At 43.8% G+C, this 25,361-nt stretch overlaps 1 protein-coding gene across 1 annotated transcript in view; it reads left to right on the top strand.

The window, feature by feature from the left end:
- Nucleotides 1-25,361, top strand: part of MORC1 (MORC family CW-type zinc finger 1) — a 147,304-nt gene that overhangs the window by 94,596 nt on the left and 27,347 nt on the right. The window contains exons 18-20 of the mRNA XM_070403769.1: nt 2,721-2,786; nt 4,139-4,378; nt 13,454-13,558. Of these exons, the coding sequence (XP_070259870.1) occupies nt 2,721-2,786; nt 4,139-4,378; nt 13,454-13,558 (411 nt within the window). The remainder of the gene's footprint in view (nt 1-2,720; nt 2,787-4,138; nt 4,379-13,453; nt 13,559-25,361) is intronic.

The raw sequence follows: 25,361 nt of genomic DNA, 5'->3' as shown, positions 1-25,361 counted from the left end.
GAATGTGAACTGGACAGATGGAGAATGGAGTAGTAAGGAAACTTAAAAAAATAGACTTAAAAATGTATGTTGTTCCATGTGAATATATTATCTATATAAACATCTAAAAAGAAATTATACTACAGGGGCATAGAAGATAAGGCAATTTTCCCTTGGGGAATTGGGAGATGTATTTAGAATGTATAAAATTTGAACTGAGACTTGAAGGATGAGTGAACTCTCTAAAAAATGGAGAAGATTGGGAGTTATTACAGGCAAAGGAAATAGGTTATACCAGTGATGGCGAACCTATGACACATGTGTCAGAGGTGACACGCGAACATTTTTTTGGTTGATTTTTCTTTGTTAAATGGCATTTAAATATATAAAATAAATATCAAAAATATAAATCTTTGTTTTACTATGGTTGCAACAAAAAATTTCTGTATGTGACACGGCACCAGCGTTAAGTTAGGGTTTTTCAAAATGCTGACATACCGAGCTCAAAAGGTTCGCCATCACTGGGTTATACAAAGGTATGAGAACATAAAAGTGAACTTGGGAAATAGGGATTGGGAACTGAGTCTGTGAGGGCAACAGGGGGCATCAGAGTGGGGGGAAAATGGCTCAGAAGAGGAATTTAAAAGTTTAGGCAACAGCCATTGGAAAGCTGATTGTAAGTTATGGTAGGTGCTGTTTGGTTCCATTTAAGGGACTTGAATGTCTGTATGGGCCATTCCATATGCTCAGTGCTGTAGAAATGAGACTCTGTTTGCTAGGCTGGTGGTTCTCAGTCCTGACTGCATATAGAGTCATGTGGAGCGTTCCATAAAATGCCAACGCTAGGCCCCCCACTCCACACAATTCATTGAGAATTTTAGGGCTTAAGGACATGGAATCATTAGTTTTCTCTAAACGCTTACCAGGTGATTCTAATCACATGCATTTAATTTTGAGAACGCCATCTACCCCCACCCTTCCTCCTCCTCTTCCATATTTTAATAAAGAGAATAATATTGTATAGAAAGTGGTTGTGACATAGGTCTACAAAGTATCTGAACTAGAAGCAAGAAAATGGGAGATTATAGAAAATAGTTCAATCAGAGATGATAAAAGCCTTTAGAAAGTATGGTTATTTACCCTAGCCAGTTGCTAAGTGGTTAGAGCAGTTAGATTCTGGTCAGGGAACGTACCAGGAGGAGGCCAGATTTGATGTGTCTCTCACATGGATGTTTCTCTTACTCTGTCTCTACCACTCCCTTCTACTCTCTCTAAAAATCAATGGAAAAATATTTTTGGGTGAGGATTAACAACAACATCAACAAAAAGTATGGTTATTTGAGGCCAGTGTAAAGTTTTGAATTTAAAATATATTTAAGTGGAGAAATCCACAAGGCTTGATCAGTGATTAGGTGGAAGGGATTGAGAGTGATGATCAGCCAAAGATAACCTAGCTTGGATGGCTGGGTGTATGGTGATGTCATTAGTTGAAAGAGGAATCCACTGCTGGGCTGGTGTGGCTCAGTTGAGCGTTGACCTAAGAACCAGAAGGTCACAGTTTGATTCCTGATCAGGGTATATGCCTGGTTGCAGGCTCGATCCCCAATGTGGAGTGTGCAGGAGGCAGCTGATCAATGATTCTCTATCATTGATGTTTCTCTCTCTCCCTTTCCCTCTCTCTTCTTTTCTGAAATCAATAAAAATACATTTTAAAAAAAGAAAGGGGAATGCTCTAGGAAGTACTGGTTGGGGGTGAGTGCAGGTAGAGGCAAAATAGTGGATTCAATTTTGGAAGGGTTGCCTTGAAGATACGTGGAATTTATAAGATGCACCAAGGGGCATTTGGATCTGAGCAAAGAGGAAAAGGCACTATTTAAAAATCTCTGCGTTCCATCCACATCTAAAACATTTTCTGCAGAGAACAGATCTCACCCTTAATCAGAGTCAGGGCCAATTTAGGGGATAGGTACATATAAGAGCAAGGTAAATATCCTGTCCTAGAGAATCTGGACCGCACTGATACTGCAATGGAACAGTAAGAGGTGATGGGCGCATTGAAAGGAGGTGCACGTGGTCCCCTACTCAGGGTTCCAACCCAAGGGGAGCGAAGCTGGGCCTGGGGTGCAGAGCCTGCGTTGTTCTTTATGTTCTTTGTGTATTTCATTAGTGTCTCATCATTTTAGGGTAACAATTATCACAGCCAATTTAGCTTAAAAGGTGCTTCTTTTTCAGGGAGAGCAAATGCTTCCTCTCCCTCTAGCCCTGCGTCTGCTTACAAGGCAGCAGCTGGGTGAGGGGGATAAGGCAGCATCCAGCGAGGAGGGACACCATTAAAGCCACTCTACCCTCAAAAGTCCCTTGAAGCTCGGGCCTGGAGCTCTGACCTAGACAGAGCTATTGCTGAAGGTCAGAATGCATTCCAGATGCTGGGACCTCAGAGTAGGGAACCCAGGGCCTCCGAAACGGGAGAGAGGCCTGGGGAGATGGTGTTTGATGCAGGGGCACCCTGACCTTGCTCATGAGACATTTGATCTATAATGTTTCAACAGCCATCAGGTTCTCTTGTACCATCCAGTCCTCACTAATCAGAACATCTAAACTGGAAGGGAACCCTTAAGTAATTATCAGTGAGGATATGCAATCTTGAAACTTTGAAGAAATGAAGAATATTGAATTATTGTAATGTGCCAATTGCAAGTCATTTGTTACTCACATTTGTCTAATGACTTTTCCCATAATAGCTTCAGTTTATACCAAAAAGCAGGATTGCTGAGTCCACTACCATCTGCCGAATTTCAGCATCTAAGGTGAGGGATTAAAGTAGGATTGAGCCATTTGTGTGATGTTTTTCATATAAAGGATAAGGCTTATCAAGGGCCAAATGTCATCATGGTTTATGAACTTCAAAAAGCGAAGCACTCTGGGAGGAGGGAAATAAAGGGGGGGGGGGTAAATGGGAGATTATCTGTAATATTGTCAATAACAGAAGATATATTAAAAAAGTGAAGCACTAATGAATTCTTTTAAAACTGTCACCATTTTTCTTATTAGAGTGATATTAATAAGAAAAAATGTTTATTAGGAAAGCACAGAAAATAAAATATAAATAAAATTTAAATCACGTATTGTCTTCCTAGAGCTGATGACCATTTAATATATTTTAATGTATTTCTTTCCAATATTTTCAGTGGATATATGTGATACATATATTTATATTTTTAATAGAAAGAGAGAGACTATCTGGATATATTTGCCTAGAAATATGTTATATGTGTAATTTCTACATTGTTTCTTCTGTTTGCTAAATGTCATATCCTATATAATAAACCCTAATATGCAAATTGACCAAACAACGGAACGACCAGTCGCTATGTCGCACACTGACCACCAAGGGGCAGACGCTTAATGCAGGAGCCCCCTGGTGGTCCGTGCACTCCCACAGGGGAAGTATCGCTCAGCCAGAAGCCGGGCTCACAGCTGGCGAGCACAGAAGCAGTGGCCAGAGCCTCTCCTGCCTCTGTGGCAGCACTAAGGACCCCTCGGGGGTTGTCCGCAGGCAGACATCCCCCAAGGGGTCCCAGACTGCGAGAGGGCGCAGGCTGGGCTGAGGGACACCCCCCTCCAGTGCATAAATGTCATGCACCGGGCCTCTAGTTGCATTATATTTCTCAAATATCTATTATCTAAAATTTAAAATGTAGAGGGAAAATTTATAAATCTTTACATAAAGCTTTCAGTTATACCATCACACAGAAAACATGGAAAATTATAATTTTAGTTCACATTTGTTAACAGGCAGGTTATGGGATTGATAAACCCCAGCCAACGTTTAGATAAGCAGATTATTGATATATATATATGCATCAGGGAGCCAAAGGCAAGTAAATCTCTGTTGGAAGGAATCAAGAAGCACACTGTTCTCAATTTGGGGTCTTCTGAATCCTCAAAATTAGATTTGTTGTCTCAGCCCAGCTCTATTGATTCTGAATGAGCCATTATAGTGGTGTACATTTGCTAAAGTCTGTTTCTAAGCTTCTGCTTTTTAAAGTTTTTATTAGTAGTAAATATCACCTAGTGTTGTAAGATTTTTAGAAAAATGGTGCTTAATGATAAATAAGCTGACTACTAAAAAATAAAAACATATCCTTTGTTGTTTAAGGAAAATACAAAACCTCGGAAAATCAGGCCTTCGGGTTATGACTTGAAGCATGAGTCTTTTGCATCCTTTGAGCTCTCGGCCGCCCAAAGAAGCTGGAAGAGCAACACGGAAGGGACGGACTCTGATGTGGAGTTCGTTTCAGAGACTAAAGTGATGAAGTCTACAAGGAAGAAGGCAGAGCCACAGCAGAGACATCCAGCAGCCCTCCTAGAAAAGGTCAGGCTCACTGAGAGATCCCAGGTGTGTTTTTTCTCTTCTTAGTCACCAAATGTGTAGTATTCTTCTTCTCTGGAAATAGCAGGTGGTAAAGGTTTTGCTTCATTTTCATTTTTAAAGCACTCTAATTAAAGCATACACATTGTAATCTCAGTTTCCTGGACAAGGTCCCAATTTCTATTTTTTCTTCTGTGTTCTCTCTTTTGGAGGAAAGGTCAGATTGCTAATATCAGCACATCAGCAAAATGTATGGAGAGCTCAACCAACTGAAAGGCCCCCAAAGAATATGCCTGTATTTAAGAGACATATTCATATAGGATGCTCATATAGGATAAACCTGTAGACTTGAGGATTTTGCATCCAATGCTTTACAGCGAAAATGCTTAGCCAAATTCTATAATAGTTAGTTACCCATGTAGTCATGGTTCCAGGAAAATGGAATATAGTTTCAATAATACAACTAAGTGTTGAGACTGATTTTAATAAATGTTTTACCTGAGAATGTTTATGTATCCAAATTAGTTTCTTTTCTTTTTTTTTTTTTTTTTTTTTTTGAGTTTTCAATAATAATTTTTATTTCTTAAAGTATTACAAAGAGTATTACATATGTCTCCTTTTTCCCCCCCATGACATTCCCCCGGCCCCTACCCCCCGCCCCCCCCCCCCGTGTCTTGTGTCCATTGGTTAATCTTATATGCATGCATATAAGTCCTTCAGTTGGTCTCTTAATCCCCCCCCAACCCTCCCCAGGCTCCCCATTGTAGTTTAACATTCTGTTCAATGTTGCTCTGCTTCTGTATCTACCCCTGTTCATCAGTCCATACTGGTCCCCTTTATTTGTCCCAACCTCACTGGAGTAGTCTCAACCTCACCAGGGCCGTCTGAGCCTCACCAGGGCCGTTTCAACCTCACCTGGGTTGTCCCTACCTCACAGGGGCCGTTTCAACCTCACCGGGGTCGTCCCTACCACACCAGGGCCGTTTCAACCTGACTGGGGTTGTCGCTACCACACCGGGGCCGTTTCAACCTGACCGGGGCTGTCCCTACCACACCGGGGCCGTTACGACCTGACCAAGGTTGTCCCTACCTCACGGGGGCCGTTTCAACCTCACCGGGGTTGTCCCAACCACACCGGGGCCGTTTCGACCTGACTGGGGTCGTCCCTACCTCACGGGGGCCGTTTCAACCTGACCGGGGTTGTCCCTACCACGCCGGGGCTGTTTCAACCTGACCGGGGTTGTCCCTACCACACCAGGGCCGTTTCGACCTGACTGGGGTCGTCCCTACCTCACGGGGGCCGTTTCAACCTCACCGGGGTTGTCCCTACCACACCGGGGCTGTTTCAACCTGACCGGGGTTGTCCCTACCACGCCGGGGCCGTTTCGACCTGACTGGGGTCGTCCCTACCTCACGGGGGCTGTTTCAACCTCACCGGGGTCGTCCCTACCTCACGGGGGCCGTTTCAACCTGACCGGGGTTGTCCCTACCACGCCGGGGCCGTTTCGACCTGACTGGGGTCGTCCCTACCTCACGGGGGCCGTTTCAACCTCACCGGGGTTGTCCCTACCACACCGGGGCTGTTTCAACCTGACCGGAGTTGTCCCTACCACACCGGGGCCGTTTCGACCTGACTGGGGTCGTCCCTACCTCACGGGGGCCGTTTCAACCTGACCGGGGTTGTCCCTACCACGCCGGGGCCGTTTCGACCTGACTGGGGTCGTCCCTACCTCACGGGGGCTGTTTCAACCTCACCGGGGTCGTCCCTACCTCACGGGGGCCGTTTCAACCTGACCGGGGTTGTCCCTACCACGCCGGGGCTGTTTCAACCTGACCGGGGTTGTCCCTACCACACCAGGGCCGTTTCGACCTGACTGGGGTCGTCCCTACCTCACGGGGGCCGTTTCAACCTCACCGGGGTTGTCCCTACCACACCGGGGCTGTTTCAACCTGACCGGGGTTGTCCCTACCACGCCGGGGCCGTTTCGACCTGACTGGGGTCGTCCCTACCTCGCGGGGGCTGTTTCAACCTCACCGGGGTCGTCCCTACCTCACGGGGGCCGTTTCAACCTGACCGGGGTTGTCCCTACCACGCCGGGGCCGTTTCGACCTGACTGGGGTCGTCCCTACCTCACGGGGGCCGTTTCAACCTCACCGGGGTTGTCCCTACCATACCGGGGCTGTTTCAACCTGACCGGAGTTGTCCCTACCACACCGGGGCCGTTTCGACCTGACTGGGGTCGTCCCTACCTCACGGGGGCCGTTTCAACCTGACCGGGGTTGTCCCTACCACGCCGGGGCCGTTTCGACCTGACTGGGGTCGTCCCTACCTCACGGGGGCTGTTTCAACCTCACCGGGGTCGTCCCTACCTCACGGGGGCCGTTTCGACCTGACCGGGGTTGTCCCTACCACGCCGGGGCCGTTTCGACCTAACTGGGGTCGTCCCTACCTCACGGGGGCTGTTTCAACCTCACCGGGGTCGTCCCTACCACACCGGGGCCGTTTCGACCTGACTGGGGTCGTCCCTACCTCACGGGGGCCGTTTCAACCTCACCGGGGTCGTCCCTACCTCACGGGGGCCGTTTCAACCTAACCGGGGTCGTCCCTACCTCACGGGGGCCGTTTCAACCTGACCGGGGTTGTCCCTACCACGCCGGGGCTGTTTCAACCTGACCGGGGTTGTCCCTACCACACCGGGGCCGTTTCGACCTGACTGGGGTCGTCCCTACCTCACGGGGGCCGTTTCAACCTCACCGGGGTCGTCCCTACCACACCGGGGCTGTTTCAACCTGACCGGGGTTGTCCCTACCACGCCGGGGCCGTTTCGACCTGACTGGGGTCGTCCCTACCTCACGGGGGCTGTTTCAACCTCACCGGGGTCGTCCCTACCTCACGGGGGCCGTTTCAACCTGACCGGGGTTGTCCCTACCACGCCGGGGCCGTTTCGACCTGACCGGGGTCGTCCCTACCTCACGGGGGCCGTTTCAACCTCACCGGGGTTGTCCCTACCACACCGGGGCTGTTTCAACCTGACTGGGGTTGTCCCTACCACGCCGGGGCCGTTTCGACCTGACTGGGGTCGTCCCTACCTCACGGGGGCTGTTTCAACCTCACCGGGGTCGTCCCTACCTCACGGGGGCCGTTTCAACCTCACCGGGGTTGTCCCTACCACACCGGGGCTGTTTCAACCTGACCGGAGTTGTCCCTACCACACCGGGGCCGTTTCGACCTGACCGGGGTCGTCCCTACCACACCTGGACCGTTTCAACCTCACCGGGGCCATCCCAGCCTTACCAGGGAAACAGGAAGTTTGGCCCTCTGTCCCCTGCCGGCGGCTCCCCACTAGACAAAATCTCCAGGCATTCCTGGTGGTTGCACATCCAGCGCTCCTGCCCTCCACCAAGTGCACAGACTGCCTGTCTGCTGTCCCCCAGCGCCCCACCAGAGACTGGGACCAGTGGGCATGTTTGTGCGCTTGCTGGTACAGCAGTTCCACAGTGCCGGCCGAGTCAGGCCCAGCCCTGGCCGGCCCCGGACCCGACTCTGCCCCCCGATTGCGTCCCTCCCAGATGCAAGGAGCTGAAATCTGCAGCCTGCTGGGATGGGCTCTGTACATGGTGCTTCAGCACATCCTACTCAGTCTCAATGCGCTTCTTTCTATGCGAGGAGTTGAAATCTGCAGTTTGTTGGGTTGGGCTCTGTACTTGGTGTCACATCCTACTCAGTCTCAATGTTCTTTCTCTCCTTCCAGTTGTAGAGCTTCCACTGGGCCAACTTTCCCATGGTTCTGTATGATAGGTGTTTGTCTGATATTTGGTAGTTTCGATGTTGTTGTGTGAGGTAGCACGCACAGGTCTCTTCCTTATGCCGCCATCCTGGTTCTCCTGGGTCTGCTTCTTGAGTGTGTCTCTCATGGCTGCGAGCAGTTGAAGTCTGCAATTTGTTGGGATAGGCTGCAAAAGCGCAGGTGGGTCTTTTTGTGCACCTGGCACAGCTTGGATGGGGATGTAAATTGATTAAGGCTGAGACTCAGGGAGTCGCCATGGCGGAGCAAATAGCACTGCTGAGTCTCCGCGGCCCCTTGACTCTCTGCCAGGGCTTTGTGTCCCCCAGTGCCGGCGAACAGCTGTGCAACAGAGTCTCCCTCGCTTTCTGATGGCTGCAAGGCCGTGCTGCCTCTCCCTGTAGGGTCTGGTGCTTCATGATCCCGCCTGAACCAGCTCAGTGGATTTGAAAGTTTGCAGAAGAAAAGGCGCTTCTACTTGTGGGTCTGGCACAGCCCAGATGGGAATGTAAATTGCTTAGGGCGGGATCACAGGGAGTCGCCGGGGCGGAGACTCAGCGGCCCCTTGCCTATCCAGGACACCAGGACTTTGCGTCCCCCAGTGCCAGCGAGCAGCCGAGCGCCAGAGCCTCCCTCGCTTCCTGACCGCTGGAAGGCCGTGCCGTCTCTCGCCTTGGGGCCTGGGGCCTCAGAGACCCGCCCGAACCAGCTCAGTGGATTTGAGAGTTTGTAAAAGCACAGTCATTCCCTCTTGTGCCTCTGGCACAGCCCTGAGGGTAGGGCGGGGTCACAGGGAGTCACCAGCGTGGATGAAATAGCGATGGCGGAGTCTCCGCGCCCCTCGCCTCCCCGGGACACCAGGACTTCTTGTCCCTCGGTGCCGGCGAGCAGCCGCGTATCAGAGCTTCCCTCGCTCTCCGACCACTGCAAGGCCGTGGCCGCCTCTCCCTGTGGGATCTGGGGCCTCAGAGACCCGCCCCGAGCAAGCCCAGAGGATTCGAGGGTTCGTAAAAAACCGAGAATCCATTTGCAGCCCGCGTGGCGTGTGACTGCGTACCTCTGGTTTTGGTGCCTCCGTAGCTCCCACTCAGTCTCACTGCGCTTCTTTCTTTTCCTCCAGTTGTAGATCTCCCACTGGGCCAACTTCCCCATGGTTCTGAGTGGCGGTTGTTTACTTCATAGTTGATAGTTTCAATGATGCTGTGAGAGAGCAGCACACACAGGTCCGCTCCCTACGCCGCCATCTTGGTTCTCCCAGTTTCTTTTCTTTTTAAAAGTTATTTAAATATGTTTTTATTGATTTTAGAGAGAGAGGAAGGGAGAGGGAAAGAGAAACATCAATGAGAGAGAAACATCGATCTGCTGCCTCCTGCAGGCGACCCCTGCTGGCGCCCCCTACTAGGGATCAAGGCCACAACCCAGGAATCGAACCAACAGCCTCTTGGTGCAGGGGATGATGCTCAACCACTGAGTCACACCAGCCAGTGAGAGCTTCTTTCTTTTAAAAGAATCACTGTACTTTCATTCTTACATTGTTACCTTTACTTAAGTCCTTTTTGAGAATTAGCCCTCAGATTCAGTTTATAATAATGACAATGCCCAAAACTGAGTGTGCCAGACACAGTGCTAAATTATTACAGACATTATTATCTCACTACCATTTTAAATCCTTTACACGCCAAAATGTATGGCCTAGTTTATCTGCCTTATTCATCAAACTTGACTTCTAATGTCTTTTTCCTATTTCCAAAAATTAAATTCACCCTTCAAGGGTAGATATCGGCTACCATAAAATATATTAAAAAGAACTGCTGTAGGCTCTGAAAGGAATAAACTGCTTTAATCAGCAGATATCTACTGAACTTCTGCCCTCTGTAAGATACTATATTATGCATTGTGGGAGACAAGGTATTTTAGGCATGGTTCTTTCAGAAGCAATTATTCTGAACAATAGTTACATTACAGAAATATCTCACACATTCCTTTGTAATATCTTTGGCAAATGGTATATAGACTTTTCTTGAAAATCTTTAGTGATGGAGACTCATTACCTCCTAAGGCAGCCTTTGTCATTCCGTTTTTGGGTAGCTTGTTCTCTTAAAATATTGAAAGTCCAGTTCCCTATAACTTTGAAGTTTTGGCCATAAATTTTTTTGAGACAATAGAAGCCAAGCTGAATCTGTCTATAATCATCAGAATTTTATTTTGAATTGTGTATCATATACATACAAGTTCATGTATTCAGCAGATATTCCTTCAGCCCTTGCTATGTCCAAAATACTGCATGTGAGTAATACCTTGTGTATAAATTAGTTTTATCCTTTAACCCTGACTTCCACTAACTAACTGTGCAATTTCAAGAATGGGGATTTGCCTCATTTATTTGCTGCGAGTTTGACATGCTTGGTCTAGAGGCAACACACAGCTGCTCAGATAATAGCTATAGGTACAGAGGCTGCTGCTGCTTTGTGGGAAAGATGTATTTGTTAACCAGCCAGTGTGCAGCTGCCTGTATGGGACTGTTGTGAAGAACTGTTTTATCTGATTCTCCTTGTTAGCAATGGCTACTTGGCCTGTAATAAAGACTCATTCTTACACACCCACAACTTCTCATGGCTTCTCTATCTACCACCCAGCTTCCAAGAAGGTTCAGCCCCTGGCAGAGGGGCTCAGACTCTACAATTAACATAGTTGGACAGGATCAGAACCTGTACTCTCACACTTGTACCAGCATGCAGGGTTTGGCTCATAGATAGAGCATCTGCCTGCAGACTGAAGGGTCCCGGATTTGATTCCAGTCAAGGGCACATGTCCGGGTTGTGGGCCCGGTCCTCAGTAGGGGGTGTGCAGGAGACAGTCTATCAATGGTTCTCTCCCATCATTAGTGTTATTCTCTCTCCCTCTCTCTCTGTCTCTCTCTCTCCCTCCTTCTTCCCTGAGATCAATAAAATATATTTTTTTAAAAAAGAGTGCTCTGACAGTGGCATAGTCGGCAGGATAGTAAACTGAGGCCACTGGAGCAGAGGGCTCAGGAGCAGTGCATGCTCTGACAGGGAGCATGGTGAGTACAGAGTGCCTTAGGAAGACAACTAAGCTGTGATGGAGCAGCAAGATTGAAAGAGGCTGGTGTGAGACGAGGATGGAGTGACCAGAACCATACAGATCCTCTATATAACCTTTGGTAAGAGGTTTCACATTTATCCTCAAAGCAATGGGAAACCATTGAAGAGCTTCAGCTACGGAAGTGGCATGGCTAGATTTTCCTTGGGAGACTATTACTTTGGCTGAGTATGGAAGAAGGGTTAGTAGAGAGCAGAGTGAATTTAGGCAGAGTAGTTAGGCTATTACAGTGTTCGCATGAGAAATACCAGTAGTGAGGGCTAGGATGATGGTGGGGGAGTAGAAATAAGTGGATCCATTGTCTTGAGGAGGGAACACTGGCACCTCTGGGTGATATATTGGTTATAGAAGGTGAAGCAGAGGGAAATGGCAAGAATGACTACAGAACCTCTGGCTCTTGCACCTGGTTGGATGGTGATTCCATTCATTGAAATAGGGAATGCTAGAAGATGGCTGGGCTTGTGAGGAGGAGCATGAGTTCAGCTTACACACTTCGAGACTCCCTAGGGAACATGCCAAGTGAGGAGTAAGGGTAGGAAGAAAAGAAAGACTACATAGGAACCTGCCTAGCAGTCTGAGGATATGTGCACAAGGGATTGTGTGGTACTAGCCAGAGCAGTAGGAGAAGAAATCAGGAATTTGTTTTATTATTAAAGCCAAGGGGAGGGGGAACAAAAGGCAACCCAAGGGGAGATTATCAGAGAGGTAAAATTCTACTGAGAGGCCAAAGGCCTCTAAAAAAGTCCATTGACTTAATGACTTAGGGGTAATAGGGATGAGCTCAGGAAGCATTTTACTGTTTTTGTTGGAGTAAAGAGGGGAGAAGAATAGATAGTTTGATTAGCAAGTGGAGGGTGAAGAAAGGGAGACTGGTTATATGTCAACTCTTGAAAAGGTAAAATAATTTTACTTCAGAAGATATCCTGTACTTACCAAAATCTACAAGTGAGGTGGATAGATCAGGAGACTGTGTCATTCTTTATAAGCTGTTGAAAAATGCATTTAATCAGCTTTTAAACTGCAATTGAAACAACTTTTAATTACTTGAGGATTATTTGCAGTGAATTTTTAATATTCTGTCTGGTAAATACAGTACTAGGCATTACCATTGCCAAAGGAGGTGCAAGGAGTGTAATTAATTTTAATATTTGCCTAAGTAGATGGGATTAGGAAGGCAGATGTGCTCTGAGTAAATCTCACCACCTGCTCCAAAAGTTTGATAAAAAGGGCTCTGGTATTAGCAAATAATTTATCTCATTTGCACCACAGTTCTGCTCTGTTAATACAGGTAATTAATTAATTACCTGTTCTTTCTAGAGAATTGTTTTTTTTATCACACTCTTGTGTTTCTCAGGAGATTCCACTTTCTTTATCCCGAACAACTTTCCTCCCATTTCCTGAAAACAGGTCTCCCACTAAAAATAATATTTTTATGGTTTCCTACATCTGCAACTTTTAATTCTTTTAAGTTTTCCCCATGTTATTTGTTAATTCATTTCACTGAACAAACAAAATATTAATCATTTACTCTGGACCAGGTGCTGAGGTCTCCAAGATTGACACAGTTCTTGCCCTCAAGAAGCTAAGAGTCTGCCTCTAGCCATTCTAATCAAAGGAGCCCTTACCCTGCATCATAAATTTTCCATTCTTTTTCTCACCTTGCTAGTATGAGGACATCTTTCAATATCAATAGAATGACTGTAGATATCTCACATAATACTAGGCATGTCTAGTATCCATTGTTAAGAACTACATAATAAGAGAAAGCCACCGTAGATATTGTGAAATGAATACATAGCTTACTCTTCAGCAACACCTCCATAGATTTTAAGAACAGTATGTATATCCATATGAGACATTATTTATCCAATATATGGGCAGTAATTCATGCAGCTCCTTTGCAAAATACTACAAGCCTTTTGATTCACCATTGAGCATAATAATTTACACCACTCATTTCATACTTAATTTGTTTATGATAGTCTTTTGAATTGTTGTCTGTTATTATTTAATCTTTACTAATGCATATCTAAATCATATACTTCTTGAGAGAAACGATCAGAAATTTAATTTCCTCTGTTTCTCCTACAGAGATCTGCTTCTGTACAAAAGTTAATAGAAGGTGAGTGAAGGTAGTTTAATGTATATCATTGATTGCCACTAATCCTTGTATATTTTCGTTAATACCTTACTATAGGCCTCTTCTTGGGAAATGAAAGGGAAGGAGAATCAGAACCTTGTGCAAGAATGTCAGGGTTTGATTGAAGTTGAAACCAGCAACAGCGATCAAGATTTAATCCTGGTGAGATGAACTTTACTGACTAAATGACACCTTGAGATTTATTCACTTTCATAAAGATTAGATGAATCCAAGAAGCATTTCACATTAGTTCCTCAAAATAACTGAAACATTTAATTGAATGACCTAGTTTTTTAGGTGATGAAACAAGACTTGGAAAAGTTAGTTACTTACCCAAGGCTAAACAAACTAGTAAAAATAAAACTAACATACCTCCTGACTGCTAGCTCACAATGCTTTTCATTTTAGTTATTAGGCTGTGAAAACTTTAACATTATATACATACATATACATTATATATATAGCTTGAAGATCATCCCAAAACCTATATGCTCAAATCCAAAGCATCTGAACCTTTCTGTAATTTGTAATATGAATTCTTATCAGAAAGTGTAATTCCAAATTGACTTAAACTAGGCTACTGTCAAAAAAGCCCTGCTAAGAGAAGTCTATTTAAAAAATACAGACATACTTTCCATTTATTCTCCTTGATTTAGTATCCCTGACTCTAGCTTGGTAGTTGATATCAAAAACTATATGTCTGGACTATTCTACTGTAGACCCCAACAGAGTTGCTTTGCCTCACCGAACCCAGTGCAAAAGCCCTTGGTGTTTAGGAAGAACTTATTCAGGGATTGACCACTTGAGAAACACTTCATCTTTGAAGCCAAGTTAAAGACATTGTCCATTATGTTATACTAGAGGCCCAGTGGGGTCCCTCGGCCTGGCCCGCGGGATCAGGCCAAAACCAGCTCTCCAACATTCCCCGAGGGGACCCAGAATATGAGAGGGCACAGGCCAGGCCGAGGTACCCCTCCGTTGCACGATTGAGCCAGGGAGGGACACAGGAGGTTGGCCAGCCAGGGAGGGACTGCAAGAGGGCTCTAGGGCATATCAGGCCCGTCTCGCTCAGTCCCGGTCAGCCAGACCCCAGAAGCAAGCTAACCTACCGGTTGGACATCTGCCCCCTGGTGGTCAGTGTGCATCATAGCAAGTGGTTGAGCGGCCTTAGCATATCTATAATAATAAAAGAGTAATATGTTAATTAGACTGGGGTCCTGGGTGCCTGCCAGCGACTGGAGGGAAGCCTGGGTCCCGGTGCCATAGGGAAGCTGGTGCCGGCAGCCAGGGGAAGGAAAGCCTACTCTTGCAGTAACTTCATGCATCGGGCCTCTAGTCAATAGCATATTACGCTTTGATTGGTTGAACGGCCAACTGGTCAACTGGACACTTAGCGTATTAGGCTTTTATTATTTAGGATAGTGTCCTTTGTATTATAATACAAAGTTCATTCAGATATTAGAATTTAATGCCAGGAAAAAAATCTATTTGATATTTTTTATCAGAACATGAATTTTATTACTTACTATGGTTCTCTTTTTACCTTTATTTCCAAAAAGCTTATAGCTAAACTTTAATCTAAATAAGAATAACTATAGTCACCTAGATGGTTGCTGTTTTTGACATGATAACAAAATGAGAGTATTTAGAAAAGGGTTTGGTTCATTGTTCATGTCTTTAGGTAAGGTACTGCAGAATGCTATTTGGAATTATAGATTAGATTTCAGTTACAAATGAGCCAATAAAGTCTTCCGACTTTAGCCCAATTTCTATCCCTTTGGCAGAAAACCATTGTCATAAAGTACAAGGCTTAATAATAATTGGTTTTATTTTAAAAATTTTTCATTATGGAAAATTTAAAACATAGTACAATCAACTCCTATGTGCTCGTTTTTCATCTCCAACAATGATCAAGTCATGGCCAGTCTTGTTTCACTCATACCTCCCCCAGCCCCCATTACTCCCAGGCAGCATATCACTTCATTTATAAATTAGAATTATTTTAAGAAGCCATTGAAAGGATATTGAAAAGAGCTAGGAGTGATTTGTGAAAGGGAGCAGGAAAGTACCTCCTTTTGACCAATAAGGACAACTAAATCCAGGATATGAAGAAAGGGAACCACCAAATTATTTTCCAAAGAAAAAAAAATACAATTTAATCAGAGGCCTAAAAGGAAGAGAAAACTGCAAACTACCATTGTAAATAATGACAACTTTATTTACCTCTTTGAAGCAAAATGTGGTATAGCTGTACCTACCTGCTTTGCAGGATCTTCAAAATCTTGACTTGTATTTTATGCAGCCATTGCTTTGTCACCTTTCCAAGCTTTTAGTTAGTGCTTTTCATAGATTAGGTATGACATTTATATTAATTTTTTTGTCCTTTTATGTAATATTTCTCAAATTCTTTTTTTTAAATATATTTTTATTGATTTTTTACAGAGAGGAAGGGAGAGAGATAGAGAGTTAGAAACATCTATGAGAGAGAAACATCGATCAGCTGCCTCCTGCACATCTCCCACTGGGGATGTGCCCGCAACCCAGGCACACGCCCCTCACCAGAACCGAACCTGGGACCCTTCAGTCCGCAGGCCGACGCTCTATCCACTGAGCCAAACCGGCTTCGGCATTTCTCAAATTCTTAAGTTACTTGTGTGTATGCATGTGGTATCATTTATTTGTATCCCTGTGATCCTAGTAGGAAATCTGTTTTGAAACTCATGGTATCCAATTAATTTGGATAAATAGGGATTATCCAAAGTTGCATACTAATTTCTCCATTTGGCCATAGTTGCAGTAATTCCCAGTAGGAAATAATTCTGAGTGTTTGACTATCTGTACTTTCTTAAACTCAGAAATCAAACATAATTCTTCTTAACCCCTGGGCATCTTCCCAGTTATCTTCTATTTATGGTGCCTGTGTGAATGTGTGCATGCATGTACTTTAATTCCGACCCATATCTGTCACATTTGAAGAAGGAAGGCACTCAGGGCTAACAGTGCTACGAGAGGTTAAGGAAGAACAATTAGCTACTACACGGGGCACTCTCCACCCCCTCCCCATAATCAGGTGGTTTTTATTAGTTTGATGAATTTGCTGGGACCCAGGATCTTATGTTCAGGTGTAACAGGCTCAGAACTATATGTTTAGCACACGGAAGAAAGTTCATCCCACAGGGATGATTTCTCATGATTTGAACTCGTGAGACTGTTGTATAAGATCACAATGGCATTTTAGTCATTTAGGAGATGAATATAGTCTCAGTGCAATTGGAAATCTTAGACTGACCTTACACTGGACATTCTTTCCCTTTACACCAATCTTCATGGGCCAGCCAACTGCAATCTGACTGTTGCTGATGAGCAATATGCCTGAATATTCAAAAGGCTTCCAGTTAAAACAGCCAGTGTGTCCGTCTCCCTCACACTGTGCCTACCTGTGCTCCTATGAGAGTATTTTCTCACGTTGTATGATCCATTCTGATCAGCAGCATGTTATTTCTTCTGCTGTGTTGATAATGTCTGTCTGTCTTTTGAAAGGATTTTTTTGTATGTTAGGGCATTTCGTATCCTTCTCTTCCAAGTTTCACACACACCTCGCTCTGGCTCTCTGACCGACAGTTGTACAGTTTCGAGTGAAATGATAAGAATATTGTTTGCTTCTCAGATTTTTGTTGACTCTGACCATAGCTGATAATTTCCACCATGTTATTTATAATCATTCATTCCCCCAAATCATCTCATCTGCTGTGGCTCAGGATTGCAACAGTTTCATCTTTTTTCCTAATGTCTTCCTCTTCCCATTCCCCTAATTCTTGATTGACTGCCCGTCATGTTCCGTTTCTCCAGGCCTACAGTCTATTGAGTCTATTTGTAAAAACCCACATTCTTTAATTTTTTTCTTTCCCAATGCGATAATCCTTGCTTTCTAGTCATTTTTAACTTTTGTTTCTTTGCTCTACATTTTGTATTACATTCATCATTCTCCCTTCGTTTTCCTCCCCTCCAGCTGCTTCTGATCATACACTTTGTTGGTGTCACTTCCATGACATTTTATTTCTTTTTTGATATTAATTTATACTTGCCCTTCTAGCCAGTGCAGGCCATTCATTTTCAGAGTCCACATACTGAGTGTTCTTGATCAGACCTTGCAGGTGATTTGGAGCTTTGGAAGCCTTTGACTGGGATGCAGTTAAAACATCAGCCATTTTCTTGAGATTAATAAAGCTGTCATAATAACCTACTGAGTGGGAGAGTGTATTCACCAATTATACATCTGATAAGGGGTTAATATCCAAATTTATAAAGAACTCATACAACTCGACACCAAAATACCAAACAACCTTGATTAAAAAATGGGCAAAGGACCTGAATAGACACTTTTCCAAAGAGGGCATATAGATGACCAATAGACACATGAAAAAATGCTCAATGTCACTAATTGTCAGAGAGATGCAAATTAAACCACAATGAAATATCACTTCACACCTGTCAGAACGTCTGCCATCAATAAATCGACAAACACCAAGTTTGGCAAGGATGTGGAGAAAAGGGAACTGTAGTGCACTGTTGGTGGGAATGCAGATTGGTGCAGCTACTATGGAAAAAAGTATGGAGTTACCTAAAAAAATTAAAAATGGACTGATAAGCTACAAGGAAGTGACTGAAGGAGATTATCCTACCCAGTAAAGGTTATGTCCTCCCAGCCTCGCTGCTTGCCTTCCCTGGGACTGCCCTGTGTCGGTGAGTCTCCAGGGGTATAGGCTTTGGTGCTTTCCCTGGTGAGCAGACCCCTGGGGATGCAACAAGTCCCAAATTTATTGCCAACAGTCTTAGTCCAAGTTCTTCATAAGTAGTACATGGTATTTCTGTAACACTAGGGGGTTTCACTGATTTATTCTCTTCCTTAGTCCTGTTAATCCCTAACTCCAGGGAAAAAATCCTCACCTGGGAAAACAACCTTTCTCAGGGAGGTGGTCTTGTTTAAAACCATAGCGCTAAGAGGGGGAGCAAACATATTAAGAACAGTATGCCATATACGCCAGGTCCCTTGAAGCATATGCTGTGCAGATGTTTCTTCCCTGCAGCAACTGTGTCAAGCAGCAAGGATGGACTGGCTTCCGGCATTGCGCGGTGGCTTGGACAAAAGTTTTAGTGTTAACTGCTGTGAATCTCACAGCTAGAATTATTCCAGATTGGTTCCCTTTTTCTTGTGTTTCTTGCCTGGGACAGTTACTGCAAACCCATCTAGATAATTGTCAGAACAATTCTCCTGAAAGCTATTTTCCTACTCCTTATGGTTTGTTGGTTAGTCAATGTTCTCAGGAAGGGAGGAGAGTAAACAAAAGGGAGAAGGAAAAAAGGAAAGAAGGTGAGGAGAAGGCAAGGGAATCAGGGGTCTTGCTTTCATGGTGTTTTCGATCCTTTTACAGGATAATATCCATCACCCCCAAAGTTTTCTCATGCCCCATTGTGATTCTTCCCTTCAACCTCTCACCCCACAAGGTCCTCACTGATCTACTTTGTCACTATAGATTTGTTTGCATCTTCTCAATTTTTATATAAATGGAATCCTACCATATGAAAAAAAAATTAAAAATGGAATTGCCTTATAACCCAACAATTCCACTTCTGGGAATTTATCCAAAGAAACCCCAAACATTAATTTGAAAGAATATATGCACACCTATGTTCATTGCAGTGTTATTTACAATAGCCAAGATTTGGAAGCAGCCCAAGTGTCCAAGTAGATAAAAAAAATCTGTGGTATATTTACACAGTGGAATACTACTCAGCTGTAAAAAAATAAGAAGGAAATCTTACCTTTTGTGACAGCATGGATCAACCTGGAGAGTATTATGCTAAGTGAAATAAGCCAGCCAGAAAAAGACAAGTGCCATATGATTTCACTTATATGTGGAATCTAATGAACAAAGTAAACTAACAAAATAGCAACACTCATAGATACATAGAAGGGACTGACAGATGTCCGAGGGAAGGAAGGTTGGGTGAAAAAAGTAAAGGAAATAAACAGAATAAAATAAAACAACTCATAGACACAGACAACAGTATGGTGATTACCAGAGGGAAAGGGGTGGTGGTGATAGTAGAGGGTAAAGATGACAAATGGTGATGGAAGGAGACTTGACTTGGGGTAGTGAACACACAATACAATATACAGATGACGTGTTATAGAAGGGTACACGTGAAACCTATATAATTTTATTAACCAATGTCAACCTACTAAATTAAATAAAAATGATAAAAACCCCACCAGTAATGAAAATAATGAAGAGTTCTTTCAAAGGACATCTTAATCCTCATCAAAATGCCTCCTAGTCGGGCCTTTGGAGGTGATGTGTTTAGGGCTATCAGCCTGCCTGGCAGCAAACTTCTTTCATTATTTTATCACAATCTTGTTAGCACAGCTACAGTTCCCTTCCCCATTTCAGGGAAGCTAGTGTGACCCAGATTGATGATCTGTGGCCCTGTAAAGTTGTATTTTCTGAAAGTCTCTCTTTGTGCACACACAGGTGAGGCTTAGTGGAGGCAGCCTTTTTTTATGCAGCTCTGAAGAAATTCAGGGACTGCACTTCACATGCATTTATCTAATTTAATGATTTTAGTTATTATCTGAGGAGTAAGTTCTCTTTTTATCCCCAGTTTACAGATGAGGAAAATAAATTTGCTCAGGGTCACACTGCCAGCAGTGGGCACCTTGAATCTTATCTGTTCAACTTCAGCTCTCACTTTCTTAGCCACTTTTTATTATGACTTTCCTCTTTGTTGTCCATATCCATATCCTATCCCCCACATTGATTCAACCAGCCCATTCCACACAGATCGGTTGGAGTACACTTTACTCGGGGGTGAGGACTTCAAGGCACAAATATATACTGTGTTGGTTAACAGTCAACATTTTGGCTTAGGCAGGTTTTCAAAGTTTTATAGATGGGCATTCTCCAGCCAGGATTCTTGAATGTATTTTTTTTAAAAAAATCAATCCATCACCTACTCCTTGCTCAGAATAAGCTAACTCCCCTTTAGCCCATTCCTCCTCCCCCCATCCTCCCTAGATGTGACCTATACAATGAAGTTCTTTTCTGCTCGAGGCCTGGCTTTTCTCTTTCCAGTCAGCCTAAGTCACAGGACAGTCACCAGGACCATCATCCCAGGATGATTCCTGGGAGGGAGAGTCTTCCCTTTGCCCAAGATAATCATTCTAATCATCTTTGTGGTCATAACCTACCACCGACCCCTTTTATGAGCTAGTGTCACCTGACCTCTGGCCTTCGGAAAATCCTATTCCCATTTTCCATACTCAGAATGCATCCTGCTCTCTCTTTTAACAAATGCTGAGTATGCTGAACTATTTCTGTCTTAAGCATTTCCAAACCCACAGGTAAGGTTCACACTTGTCTCAGTTAACCCCCAACAGGAAGGGAGTACAAATTCTTTTATAGCTCTTCTTACAGATGCACCAGCCTTTGTCAGGGGAATTTGTCTCTGAGGACAGGTTGCTATGGTTCTGTTTTACTGGAGCAGTGCCCTGTGGTACTGTTGTAATTAACGATTTGTCTAATTTCCGTGAGAAACTCCGGCGCACTGCCATGTGATAAATCAGCAGTTCAGCTTTACTCCAGGCAAACTTTGGCATATGAGCTCCACATCACCCCAGTGCCCCTCCAAGTGATGCATCCGGATCAGCTGTCACTGCAGCATGCTTAATAGAAGCAGGAGAAATAAAAATGAAGCAATAGGACAAGATGACCAAGCATCCTGACAGGCAAGCAGTCTCAAGTTATGTCATCAGATGAGATATAAGAACTGCCTCTACAGACGGGACCTCCTAGGGCAGTGGTTCTCAACCTTCTGGCCCTTTAAATACAGTTCCTCATGTTGTGACCCCCAACCATAAAATTATTTTCGTTGCTACTTCATAACTGTAATTTTGCTACTGTTATGAATCGTAATGTAATTATCTGATATGCAGGATGGTCTTAGGCGACCCCTGTGAAAGGGTCATTCGACCCCCACAGGTTGAGAACCGCTGTCCTAGGGGATCTGTTCTGAAAGGTAACTGGGAAAATTAGGTTGCCAGACCACAACAGATGGTCAAGAAAGCAAATGATTAATTTGAAGAAAGCTTCAAAATTGAGGATTACCAGGGGAATAAAGTGAACAGTGCCCACAGTAAGTTAGAGCAGTTGGATGGGAATAGTTTGCTGAGACTCGAGTCACAGTGGTAAAAGTACTGATTTTTTGCTATGCACGTTTTTATTCATCTTGGTGGAGCACATACACCAAGTTGACATTCGACTGTCTGACTGTAATATGAAGCAACATTTACCTCTTTCCTAAATATTGGTATTTGGGTGTTTTTCTCATATTTTAAAATAATATTTTTTCAGTTACTGCTCTGTCAGTGGCAAATTCAGATTGCTAAGACAGTGAGAGAATATCTCTGGTGTGGTTGTTTAAGGTTAGGTCAGACCTGCCTGTTTCATAAGCAGGACGCATAATGCCTTTTTGATTGGATGGACTTTAGCCCTTATGTCATCTGTGGTCACTCAGGTCTTTTTTTTTTTTTTTTTTTTTTTTTTTTTTGGCTTGCACTTGGCCTTGAGAGCAGACTGGCAGGTAAATGTATTTCATTTCCCCAATTTAAAGACATTTTAAAAAACGATGACCAGATTACCACTGACATGTATTGTAAGAGTTTGGCGATGGAGTGTCTGGTATGTCCTGTAAAGATGTCACCTCCAGTGTCTAACCCAAAGTGTGGCACTTTCTGGGGCTTAAGAAAGATATATGAATAAAAAATGAGTGGATGGAACCACCTTCCCATCACAGAACTGAGCTATGTTCTTTACCAATTACACCTGCTTAGCTATTTGGGCATTTTTCAAATGATTATGGCTCAAGAAAGGCATCAATCAACCTCCTCCGGGTTCCTAGGGTCATTAATAGGACCTCCATGGTATTTTATAGAAGCAGAGGAATGAATGGAAGAGCTGATGAGTTTTCAGCATCTGGGTTTGTGGCCAAACAAATAACAACAAAAACCAAAAACAACAACTCCAAGTTCTCTGTTTTTGCGTCATTGCTATATGACAATAAAAGTGAAAAATGGCTCAGTAAACTCAGAAGATGATAAAAAAGAAAAGCAATTAACCTGCCTACCTAGTCCCTAAACCAGCTACATTCACCCTAACTACACATACTTTTTTGACTCCTCTAAGATATTTTCAATGGGAAACTACACTGATATTGCAATAAATGCTTTCAGATGATTGGCGTTGCCTTAATTTTAAAAGCAGGCCAATTCTCAATCAGTTTTCATGGTTGGTGATGTTACCATTTCATTTCTATGAACTGGTATGATGCTGTGATTGTTGCTCACAGTATCAGAAATTTCACGAGCAGAAACAGCTTCTTTACAAGATACAAACCAAAGTTGCGCCAAGGACTTAAGACAAATTTATTCAACAATACAATGTTAGAGACTTTGAGGGACACCAAAAATAAATAAATAAATAAATAAAGTAAGCTATAAAAGGCCACCACCTTAAGGAGAAGGAAAGTTGGAAGACAGTTTTACAAAACCACAAGATAGCAATATGTTATGGAATGAGTGAGGCTCCACACTCTGATAGATCAACCCAGGTTCAAGTTCAGACCTACATGCCACTTGTCAGTGGTGTCAACTTTTGATCTTCTGTGTTCTTTTTTTATATAGTTTTGACTTTCATTTTTAGGTCTTTAATGCAATTGAGTTTTTACTTATTTTTTAATTACAGCTAATATTCAATATTATTTTGTGTTAGTTTCAGGTGTACAGCATAGTCGTTAGACAACCATATACTTTATAAAATGTTGGCCCCCCATATTTCCAGTACCCACCTGGCACTGTACATAGTTATTACAATACTAGAGGCCCGATGCATGAAATTCGTGCAAGGGGCTTGGCCCTTGCAGCCCCAGCTGGCCCTCATAGCCCCTCGCAGCTTTGGCCAGCCCTCGCAGCTCCAGCTTCATCCGGACAGTCATCCGGACCGGTCTGGAGGGTCGTTCTGCTATTTAGTCTAATTAGCATATTAGCTCTTTATTATATAGACTAGAGGCTCGGTGCATGAAATTCATGCATTCAGGGGGCTCCCTCAGCCTGGCCTGTGCCGTCTTGCAATCTAGGAGCCCTCGGGGCATGTCCAACTGATGGCCTCAGCCCACTCCCTGCAGGGAGCAGGCCTAAGCCGTCAGTCGCTAAGGAGGCGGGAGAGGCTTCCGCCACTGCCTCTGTGTTCACCAGCCATGAGCTGGCTCAGGGCTTCTGATTGAGTGGCGCTCCTTCTGTGGGAGCACACTGACCACCAGGGGGAAGCTCCTGCATTGAGCATCTGCCCCCTGGTAATCAGTGCACATCATAGCGACCCGTCCAGTCATTACACCGTTAGGTTGATTTGCATATTAGCCTTTTATTATGTAGGATTTATTATTATATTCCCTATGATGTACAGTCTTCTGTTTTCTTATCTATATAATGGGAATAATATTACCTACTCTCAAGGTTGTTATGTGAATGAGTGGGATGATTTGTGACAGAATGAAAATAATTTTTATGTGTTAAAAGAAATATTGTTTTAATCCCCTTCTGTAATTCTAAAGAGAACAAATTCAGCGTCTATTGGGTGGGCCAGAAGATGGGGGTAAAGAATTAAAATTGAGAGAGTGAAATTGCTTGTGAAAGAAAAGGGAGAGCTAGAAAGTGACCCTGTGGGCAAGGGGGGAAGAGGGAGAGAGAAGGGAGTTAATGTCTAGACAACTTAGAATTTCATTGGGAAGAGTTTTGTTTTGTTTTTTAAATCTCCACCCAAGAATATGTTTTATTGATTTTTAGAGAGAGAGGAAGGGAGAAAGAAAAATTGATATGAGAGAGAAACATTGATTGGTTGCCTCCCATATGTGCCCTACCAAGGATCAAACCCACAACCTAGGTAGTATGTCCCTGACCTGGAATCAAACCGATGGCCTTTTGATGTATGGGATGATGCTCCAACCAACTGAGCTACCTGGCCAGGGCAAGAAGAGCTTTGAAAGCCAAATAAAGAGTTTGTACTTGAGGTAGTGAGCCATCAGGAGCTCGAGGAAGGTTTTGAGAAAGAATATTCAATCATGGAGATTTTGTCTAAATTGATTCTTCATGTTATGAAATGTGATAATGAAGCAGTACCAGAAAGAGAAGAAACCTTTTTTTTTTTAATTCTATGAGTATATTAAGAGTCAGGTACTGTCCTAGACAGTGGGGATGCAGCATGAAAAAAATTGACAATTCTCCCTGTCCTCATGGTGCTTCCCTTCTTAGTGGGACAATCAGATAATGGACAAGATAAATAAGTAAAATACGTTGCATGGCAGGTAATGATAAATACTAAGGAGCAAAATAAACTAGAAGAAGCAGATAGGAAGTGCCAGCATTAGTGGTGACGGTGAGATTCAATTTTGTATAAAGAGGGGATGTTTGAGGAAAGACTAGAAGGAAATTAGGAGAACAAACATATTAACAGCAAATACATTAATAACCTTGCGAGAGGAGGCTCCTTGGATGCTTGGCAAAGTGTCTAGTGAGGAGAAATGAGGGCATGGAATGAGAACAGAGAGGCCCAGAAGCAGCTCGGCTCCGTAATGACCTACCTTTCTCGAGCCTGCGTTGCTTTTCTTAACAGAATTTACATTACCTGATATTGTATTACATATCTATCTTTTTTATTGAATTCATATCTTTTTTCCCCTTCACTAGAAAATAAGCTCCAAAAAGGCAGTACTTTGTCTCTTCACTGTAACAGTATCTGACCAGACTGGGGATCGATTTTATTGAATAAATTAATGACAGAAAGGGAGGAGCCTAGAACACAATGTTAACTATGGAAGAGTGAAAACAGAAAGGGTCTTTGCGTTTGACAGAAAG

This window comes from Myotis yumanensis, unplaced genomic scaffold (assembly GCF_028538775.1).
Source record: "Myotis yumanensis isolate MYYU_CA2020_CCGP unplaced genomic scaffold, mMyoYum1.0.hap1 SCAF_2, whole genome shotgun sequence".
NCBI lineage: Eukaryota > Metazoa > Chordata > Mammalia > Chiroptera > Vespertilionidae > Myotis > Myotis yumanensis.
This window is presented reverse-complemented; position numbering and strand designations above follow the sequence as displayed.